This window comes from Telmatherina bonti (genome assembly GCF_933228915.1).
Source record: "Telmatherina bonti genome assembly, chromosome: 17".
NCBI classification, from domain to species: Eukaryota; Metazoa; Chordata; class Actinopteri; order Atheriniformes; family Telmatherinidae; genus Telmatherina; species Telmatherina bonti.
Window position 1 is genome coordinate 18,645,797 of NC_136615.1, and position 10,539 is coordinate 18,656,335.

General features: G+C 40.2%; 1 protein-coding gene across 1 annotated transcript; it reads right to left on the reverse strand.

Annotated features, from left to right (window-relative positions):
• Window positions 1-322: 322 nt before the first annotated feature.
• pax8 (paired box 8) lies at window positions 323-10,282 on the reverse strand (the record flags this gene model as incomplete). Its single annotated transcript, XM_079256277.1, has 11 exons — window positions 323-393; window positions 1,389-1,478; window positions 2,663-2,764; window positions 2,919-3,167; window positions 3,585-3,705; window positions 3,902-4,074; window positions 7,260-7,385; window positions 7,602-7,678; window positions 7,836-8,033; window positions 8,161-8,326; window positions 10,261-10,282. The coding sequence occupies 11 exons, from the start codon at window positions 10,280-10,282 to the stop codon at window positions 323-325; spliced, it is 1,395 nt and encodes a 464-aa protein (XP_079112403.1).
• Between the last annotated feature and the right edge of the window lie 257 nt (window positions 10,283-10,539).

Below are 10,539 nucleotides of genomic sequence, written 5' to 3' on the forward strand. Positions count from 1 at the left end.
CTTTGGCCCAAACAGCTGTAAAGAGATTTAAACAGAAAGTCTGCACCATGTGAGACATCAGGCTGAGTCTGTGGAAACAGACCCTAGAGGAACGTGTAAACGTCACTGAGCCACCCTGCACAATGCTATTAGTAATGACAAATAAATAACATAGAAGTAAGTGCGGTGGACCATGAGATTATGTAAAAAGAGTCTCAAGTTCACATTGAGTTTTGACTCCAATGCTTCAGTCTATGATTATAAGTCTGAGCTGATGTTAAGTCTTCTGGTCTTGTTGGGTCGAGTGAAGGTCCTCTCGCATAAGCCGGTTTCTACAGCAGGGCTAGAGGTGATCATAGGCGGCTGCAGACGGAGGACCCGTGCGGGAAGCTGAGCTGTAATAGTAGGGTGAGCCTATGGTGGGGGGGGGACAAGCAGAGAACAGAGACCATCATAAATGGATTGTGCTAATAGTTAATGGAGCAGCTTAAGATCTTATGATTAGATTCTGAGTGACTACTCATCCCTCTCAAGTAACAAAAAAATATCAGTCATAAAGATGTTTCCTTTGGGACAACCTCAGTTGATGTGACCCTACACTCAAATATAACTCCCTTTTCACAAGGCAGCATTCACCCACTTTGGATGTTATGCTAAATTTGCATATAACCATGGCGATGACAGAAATTTGTGCATTTATTGTCAGACGGCAGGACACAAAGATAGAAGAGCTAAATGTTGAAATCACAATGCTTCAGCTTATATTTAGTGTATTTTGCTATGGACAAAAGTAAAAAAATATGATCCATGCTATTCTCATCTAACTTAAAATTTGACCACAAATTTGTCAAATCTTCTTTGTTTACTTCAGCCTTTTTCAATTTCGCAATTGTAATTTGTGTCACTTTTGTTTTGCCTGCCTCTACAAAAGTGGTGAGACACATTGACAAGATTTTAATGATAAAATGGAGGCAAAACAAAACTGTACATAAATCAAAATAAAATGAAGGCCAAACATATAGTTGTAAGGAGCAAAATGCGCCCTATATGTGATGTGGTTGTGGCAGTTAGTACTCCATTTCCTGGCAGTCATTTATATTCAAGTCATGATTAAATGTTTGTGTATCACAAGGTCAGTATAAGTAAGTTTCTAAATTCACAGAAAACCTTGATGGTTTTTTTCTTTTTTAGTTGGAGTATCAGATCTGTTTTCAGTGGTTGTATGACTGGCCGTACAAAGCAGTTTTCCATTCAAACAAACAATTAAGTGACACTTTACTTGTGTTTCAATGTCATATTTAACTATTTAATACAAAAAGATGGGTCAAATAAGCTTGCTACCAGAAAACAAACAAACAAAATGCTGTATATAAACAATGTCACTGCTGTCAGTGTGTATTTGTGCTCACCCAGTATGCTGGAGTTGGTGAACCTCCAGGCTTCGCTGTAGGAAGTGTAGGGTGAATGGCTGTAGGACTGACCCGAGTATTCTGCACCTGCTGTATAAAACCCAAAAACAAAACAATAAGTTAGGACAAACATAAATTAGACACATTAAAATATTTGTTATTTATAAATAAACCTGAGACGGGATCTGCAGAGTCAGGCTGTTTGCCAGCATCTGCTCAGCCTTAGCTCATAATTCACCAGCAGTTAGTGCAGCATGTAAACCATTAATATACGAGGCAGGTGGATAGCTGAGGGTAAAATCCCTCAGCCCAATGGTGCGTGCACACAGCCAGACCCTACGCCCTCTTTCTCCAGCACTTGGCCTCTCATATCGTTTCAGCCTCTGCCCTCTTAGATGTCCTCCTCCTCTTCCTTTCTTCGTCCTGCACTTCCTGCTTTAGCCTCTCTAACACTCCTCTTTCTTTCTTCTCTCTCTTTTTTTAACATTCCAATATCTAATTGGTAATTATGTTGGCTGGAATGAATCCCTGAGCTCCCCACCTCCTTCTCCTGTCCCACCACCCCACACACACACACACACACACACACACACACACACACACACACACACACACACACACACACACACACACACAACCCTTCACTCAGTAATTGTGTATCAACGCTTCCTCACAGCGAGCCCACCAGAAAAATAATAAATCAGACCCTCTCATTTCGCGCTTCGGAGGGCAGACTTCAAATAAAAAAAGCACATCACACACACACACTCTCTCTTTCTCTGGTCACATGCGGGCATCTTAACACACTGTGTTCATGTTACCCACACACACATGCACACACACACACACACACACACAAATACGTACACATTACAAAGACCTACTCCTCGGTCGTATCCAGACTTTACATCCCTTCCCGCCCACCCTGCATCTCCCTCCTGGGCCCCCTGGTTCCCATGGCGATATGTGGTCAGAGGTGTCTGGTTGGGGGGTGTGAGCAGCAGGGCGGAACCCCCAGCCTGTTCCCTGTACCCCCCGGGCTTGTGTGCACCCGCACACACACCCGCACGCACACAGTTCACCGCCCTGGCAAGGCAACTGATTAACTCAGCCTGTCTCCCTGTTAATCTACAAACCTCTATCCAAGCCTCTCTTTTTCTTCTTCTCCTGCCCCCCCACCCCCTAACCCCACATCTCGTTCTCCATACCTGTCTGGCTCGTTCATTGCCAGCAACTTTCATGTTGTATCCTTTGTTTCTGGTTATACATCTTACCTGCTACCATGCCTGTGATGGCGGAGGAGGAGTATCCTGTCTGGGCAGGGGAAGGGATGTGGGGTGGGTATCCTGGGAGGGTGGAACTCACCATGTCCCGCCCTGAAAACACACACAAACACCAACCTATCACATTATGATGACAGCTCAGATACTGTCTTAGTGGTAAAAGCTGCTGCCGAAGAAAGACCAGTTTTAGTAAGAGGTGGCCATGTGTTTATGTTATAAACATGAGAGAGATGGATGATTGCATTACCTGAGATGATAGACTGACCGTTGAACTGCCCGTACACTGGTGCATGATGGGAGAATGAGCTGAAGGCATTGGGGAAATGATTAGAGCTGCTGCTGCTGTTGCAGCTGCTGCTGACAGAAACTGGTTTCTGCAGTGCCTGCAGCTCCACAAATGCTAGGTTGGATGCCACCATGTTAGGGGAGGGGCTTGTACTGGTCACTTCTGGGGACATTTCCTGTTTTAGACAGAGTGGCAGGGTCTGTAGGGGCTCTGAGGAGGTGAGGGCAAGTGTGCAGCAAGAGAGTGAGAGAATGAAAAAACAACAATGGGTGAACATGAGTGAAGCTACAAGCAAAACGAAAAAAAGTGAAATGTCAAAAATAAAGAAGGACTGAGTGGTGGAGGTGGGAAGTAAAACTGTCCACTCTAAAACAGGGTCAGGCAAGTTTGGTCCTGCAAGTTTTCAGTGTTCCTCTGCTGCAACACAGCCGATTTAACTAATCCAGCAGCTTATCAAGTTCTGCTCGGCGATTCATTCACCAGAATCAGGTTTAAACAGGAAAACGCTGGAAAGTGTTCTCCAGGACACAACCTGCCTGACCCTGATCTAACAGATGCAGACGCTTCAACTTTGATTTTTGTGGTTGTTGTGGATTAAGGAGCATTGTCTAACATTAAGAGTCTCACCCGTCACAACAGCGTAGCTCTGGTGTGCTGACAGATTCCGTCCAATGACAGCGCTGGATGTTGACAGGCTCGTCTTGGTCTCGTCTAGGCTGCCATTGATGAGAGACAACGGGTACAAAGTCTGGGGATGATAAACAGGATTAACTAGATATTGCCAAAGTGAAATTCAAAGCAAATCTACATGATGTACAAAAGTTTAAGGGTGCATTTCAGTCCACTGTCCACTGAAATGGAAAGAAAATGGGAAAACAAAACAAAGAAATACATAGAAATCAAATTTAGATAAAAAAAAATAAACAAACACAAATGATTTCTACCTGATCTGCCTTACTGCTGGAGGCAGAGCTAAAGGAATCTGGTGGATAGTGATGGCGATCAAACCCACAGTCCAGATGTGGAGCTGCTGAGAAGTGATCTAATCTCATCTGCTTCCTTGGGACGCTTCCACTGCCCTGAGAGTCCACACTGTGCCTACAGCTCTCCTGATCACCTGGGGGACACATTGAGAAGGACAAGAATAAAATGAATTCATGTTAATACTTTTATTATTTTTGTATCTCACAGCTGAAATGACCCCAAGATCACCTGCCCATGGGGGCCGTGTGCCAGACACACCTTTCTTTAGGCTGTAAATGTGGTCATGTGGTCATGTGGTAATCAGTAGAAATAATGTCCGTTTTCAGAATCAAGTTATGTCAAACCAAGCTTTAAATGTCTGCAAACCCCATTAATGTTTCTTTACTGAAAAACCACAAACTTAACTTTTTAAGAGAAAACAGCCTGATCCTAAATGTGGCTGATGCTAATTTAAAGTTAAACAATTTAAACCTATGTTTTCTTTTAGTTTAGGTATATAATGAAGCACAAAACAAACAAAAACTCTCTAGAAAGGATAATTTTCTCTCTTCTGAAAAACAAAAGTTGTTCAGAACAGTGAAAGATTAAAACATTATTAAAGAACTTGCATTATATGACTGACAGTACTGATAATTTCATTTAATAAACTGTCACACAAACATGACATAGTTTCATCTTGAAATATTTAATCTCCTCACATATTTAGTCTGAAACTGTGTGTTGCTGTAACTTGTCTTTTTAAAGTACAGTTTGTTCTCATCGAGCAACCGATTAATCAAAAATAGTTAAATTCAGTTTGATTTAGTTCAGCTTTATTTATGTACACCAACTTACAAGAAAATCCTCTAAAGACACTTTACAATCATAGCCAAATTCAAGCCAGTTCATTATGATTCAGTTGTGAAAACAAATTGACATTCGTCCCATTTAAAGCTGTGTTCATAGAAGCCAATTTGTATTAAAAAAAAGCCCTTTAGGGAATCAAACAGTTGAAATAAATCTTAACTTCAATTCAGTCCTTCATCCTAAGCGTGCAACCTGAGAGTGTGTCCTGACACTGGAAGCCTTTCTTGGGAGGTTGTGACTAAGATGACATACCTGTTCCCAAATTTGTTGTCAAAAAGATGTTCGCAGCTTGACACATAAAATATCATCACTACATCCATGATTAGAATATATATTATTGTTATATGCTTTAAACATGTTTTCAATGCCAACATGTCTTTACATAAGAAATATCCTTTCTTTTTTATATATATACGTGTTATGTTCATACATGGTTACAAGCTTACCAGCTACCAATTACCAGTTTCATAAGCAAACTTATTATGGAGAAGTTGAGTGCTGGATAACTCTATAACATCTGCTGTGACCCGAGAGAAACAACTTTGAGTCCAGTTAGAAACTTGTCCATTGAGAGTTTCATATTTCACACTCTGGTACGTCTTTTTCCTGTCATTTTTCTAAAAAAAAAAAAAAAAAAAGAAAAGAAAAACCCCAAACTCTTTTCACCCTAAAAATTCCTTGATTTAAAAACAAAACAAAAATTAACAAAACATTAAAGCCAAATAAATACTCGGTTAGCTCTATGGAAAAAAAACAGTAATGTCAAAGAATTGGCTAAATCCTTGACTGAGTCATGTGCTGACACACAAAAGGGAACTTTAGATGACATCTCTATATATGAAAGCCATATCTATTTTCATAAAGTTAAAATAGCAACATGTCTTTCTGTTAATTAAGCTGAACAGGAACCAGCTGGTATTACAAGAAAAGCATTGCTTGGTGATGTATACAAATACTACTGTAGACTAAGCAAGGTGTTGTGTTCCCTCTCTGATACTTTCCGTTGTGCGGGCATTGGACTTTGTGCCAATGCAGATCTTTTACATACACGGAAAGTAGCATGTGACATTAGTGCTAAGGGAAAGGCCAGAGAGAAGGAAATGGGCTTCTTAAATAATCTTGATGTTTGAAGATAACGTTATGCTTGAGAGGGATTGGCTGCAAATGTCAAAAACAGAATTATTAAGAAATCCAGTGTTCACCTTCAGAACTAAAGAGAAATTCTCTCTTCCAAGAAAAAGTTAATGATTCATCTTAAAACCTGCAGGAATTCATATATATACTCTCTGACCAAAGAAAAGTCAGCACCTTGATTTAACTAAGCAAACAGGCACGAGCCTCCTGCTGGATAATTACTGCAGTGGCGATTATCTTTCAGCTGGCAACAAGTTGTTTAACCCCAGCTGATGCCATGAGTAGCTTCTCATTGACCTTGTCAAAAGACACATGCCGGGAGTCGTGAAAAAGATGTTAGTCTGTTTGAGAAATGCCAAATCATTGGCACACATCAAGCAGAGAAAATATCTAAAGAGATTCCAGAAATTGCTAAAATTGTGGTAAAACAGCCAAACGTATTATTAAAACTGGAAGGATAGTGGGGAATCAACATCAGAAAGGTGGTGTAAAAAAAACCTTATCAGAAATAATCATGACTAACAATTACTTAATTGTATGGTAAAATCAAGTGAAAGAAAAAAAAGCAGTCGAACTTAGAGCTATTTTTAATGGTCAAGGTAAGAACATTTCTACTCACAATACAAAAAGAATTTAGGGGATTAAAAATGAACAGCTGTTCAGTCAAACAAAAACCATTAATCAGTGACAATAACTGGAGAAAGGGACTTAAATTTGCAAGAGAGCATAAAGACCAGACTCTGGAGCAATGGAAAAAGGTCATGTGGTCTGATGGATCCAGATTTAGGCCTACTCTATTCCAGAGTGACGGGTGCATCAGGTTTAGATCCTACTGTTCTAAGGGGAAGTACTATGAGCTGTTGTTCCTGCACCTGATCAGGTCTACGTTCTGCAACCTTATGTGCCCAAAGAACGAGGTCAGCTGACTATCTGAATATACTGAATGAGCAGGTTATTCCATCTATGGATTTTTTCTTCCCCGATGCCGTGACCATATTCCAAGATGACAATGCCAAGATTTGATGGGCTCAAACTGGGAATTTGAGACATCATTTTCACACGTGTATTGCCCACCACAGAGTGCAAAGCTTAAAACAATCTGAATCTTTGGGACGTGCTGGAGAAAGCTTTGTGTAGCGGTGGGACATTCCCATTATGAATAGAATATTTGATGAAAAATGAATGTGACACTGAACAGAAATGAATCTTGTGACATTGCAAAAGCTTACTGAAACAAAGCCACAGTGAATGCATGACATAATTAAACCTAACGAAATGAAACGCTACAGTGTGAAGATTTAGTTGTTTTGGACAGACAGTGTGTGATGTAATTCTTACTGTCATCGTGGCTCCTCTTGCCGTCTGTGTTGGGTTGGGGTATTCCTAACAAGCCGTTGATTGAGTAGGTGGAGCCCAAAGAGTCTGACTGTGGCGACTCTGGAGGGGTGACGGCTGAACTTGGGACTGACAAACAGATAAAAAAAAAAAAAAAATGGATGGGTTTTAAACAGAAAACACAAATACTACAGTGTAGCTCAGTGGTCCTGTTCCTGCAAGGGCATGAGTTTAATCCAGTGGAACATTTATCAAATTTTAAACCTTAATCCTGCGATGTAACTGGGTGATACAGGTTATACACAGATTCTATTGAGAATATGTTTGTAAACGTTAAAAACTTACTTAATGTTTGTCCAGGACTGAGGCCTTTTCCATCCAGAGGGAGATTAAATGGTTGCTGCACTTTTGTTCGAATTATTCTGAACGAAAAACAACATTTTAACGCTTAACAGCACTTTCAAGTATTTTAAAGGGTGTGTAAACATCATCATGATCAAGTCAGGGGTTTTCACAAGATTTGGAGAGTCATGGAGGCATATTAGTACATGAAATCATTCAGGATAAATTTTTTGTCACCTGTTAATGGAGCTCACACTGGGCACTGTGTCGCTGTCGCATACGCCCTCTGCCAGCAGTCGGTCTCTGATTTCCCAGGCAAACATGGTGGGATTGTGTCTCTTGTACTCTGCAATCTTTTCTACAACCTTTGGGGTGGCCACTTTGGGTTTGGAGCCACCAATCACACCAGGCTTGATACTGCCTGTTTCATAGTAGCTGTAAGAGATTATGTGAAAGGAAAATGGTTCATCGTGTCACACATCACCAAAGCGTCCCTGAAGAACACCAAGCGGCTGCTTTACAGTAACAGGGAGTTGAGCAAGGATCTTGTGGGTGTACTCACCGTCCCAGGATCTTGCTGACGCAGCCGTGACTGACCCGAAGCTGCCGGGAGATGTCACAGGGCCGGACACCCTGGTGGGCCATGTCCACGATGCGTTGCCGGATCACCTCCGGAAGCGGGCGGCCATTAACAAACATTCCACCTAGTTGGTTAAGACCCCCATGACCTGGGGGGGGAGGGGGGATGAACACTTATAAATGTCATGGAACATGAGACGACCCAACTCACACACCTGGACACACACACATGTGGGCTTGTTCGGCTATTATTTTTTTAGAAAAAGTCACACTATGAGAGTAAAACCCTACAAAAGCAATTGTAGGTAGAGGCAGATTACACACACACACACACACACACACAGACATGCAAAAGCTGAATGTTTTTTGGCATAAAGCATGTAAAATGTTTGAACAAAGTAATCGACTATGTTTGTGAAAAAACATGTACAAATGTTGCAGTGCCACACAGTCCAACCTCAGATATTTTAGACATTTTTTATGTTAACTGAAGAAACAAGTTTCTTTTTTTCCATTATTTTCTCATAGACACAAGAAGCAGCATTTATTAATAGTAGCTATAAACCAACAATATTTATATTAAAAAAAAAAAAAAAATGCAGCATTCAAGCATAGATGCCATGAGATAAAATCTTATATCCTGTTTCACATATTTGTTTATATTTATTCAATCTGTAGACAAGTGTGGTGTCAAGACATGATGTTTGGTTTGAGTTCAAATCATTTAGAAAATTTCAGGTCAAGTCAAAGATTCAGGAAATACATAAAACAAATCCTCCTCCTTCACAGCAATAATTATTGAATTATTCTGGCAGGATAATCATCTCATTATGAAAAACACCTACTGGCATTTTCTCCCACTTCTCATTTAAATGCCACTAATGTGTTTTGAGGACTGCAGCCTTTGTGGCAGCGGCTGATTGTAGTTTAGGCTTAATTACAAAAGACATTACATGTGGACACTTTCACAAATCATTGCAATTGATCAAACTCCAATAAATTCAAATGTTAAAAAAAAAAAAAAAAGACTTTTTCGTTTCTTTCACTTTCTCTTTTTTTTCCTTTTGCAAAAAAACCCCTTGTGCTGTCTTTCTCAATTTTTATTTAAAAACAGATTATCAATGTGATCAGCTGTTTAAGCAAGCCAGCTGAATTGATATTGATTAAAAGAGAATCTTTTAAAAAAATATATATATTTAAGCTTCAGAATGGGGAAATATTTTGACAAATACATGATTGGTTGCTTTTATACGGATCGATCCACAGATCTCACTCACTGCTGCCATACCAGACAAAAAAAAATCAACTGTTTTTCTCGGTAAACAGAGACGGAGACCCCCGCGCTGCCCCTCTCTTCACAGAACTCACTGCTTCTAATTTATCCCATTTCTCTCAGCCTTTTCCCAGCTTTCATTTCCACTTCAAACGGCGGCAGGACGGAGGAGGGCGGCCTCTATTAACGCTACCAGCGAAGTGTGGAAAAAAATCTCCCCGCCAAGCTTCATCAACCTGCAGGATATTAAAGCGGAGTGACCCCAGGGGGTTTGCGCGCGTGCACGTGCCATCAAACGCGTGATGCGCACACCAAATTCATATAATGTATGATTGTGCGTTTTATATATATATATATATATATATATATATATATATATATATATATATATATATATATATATATATATATATATATATATATGTATATATATATAAAAATTTGCCAGTTCTACACAAAATTTGTTCTGCTTCACAAATATCCTTCACTTCTAGGCCCTCCACTTAAGAAATAACATTGTTAACAAATATGGTTGTTTTAAAATACTTCTGTGTTTCTGAATATGTTATTTGTACGGTACAGTCTAAGCTATATTTAATGTTTGAATTATGTCAACCAAACATTGATAAATGGAAGAGATTATCGTTATGGAGTAAGATCACAGCCATCAAGGCAAAGACTGTATTTGTTTTCATGTTTTATTAATGCTCGAAAATGCCAAGTATAATGAAGTAAGCTAATAAGTTGGCAGCAGAATAAAGACAAGACAGGCATCTGAGGGGAGCAGGTAAGCTTGTGTAGCTTATTTACCTCTTCCAGTGTTACTGGACATATCCCTGAGTTTTTGGTCCTTGCTCCACCAGCTGAACGTGATGCTGTCCTCCTTTACTGTCCCAATTAAAGTGCTTTTACTGTGCGTCCTGCCTCGTCTGGCATGAGTGTGCCTCCCGAGTGCACCACCAACCACAAGCTGCTGGAGGACAGGGAACATGAGACTGGCTGTCATATGTGATGCCTCACACTACACATGCAAGGTTTCCACACAACACGTGTCTTCATGACATGAGCTGAGGTTCTGCATGACACTGC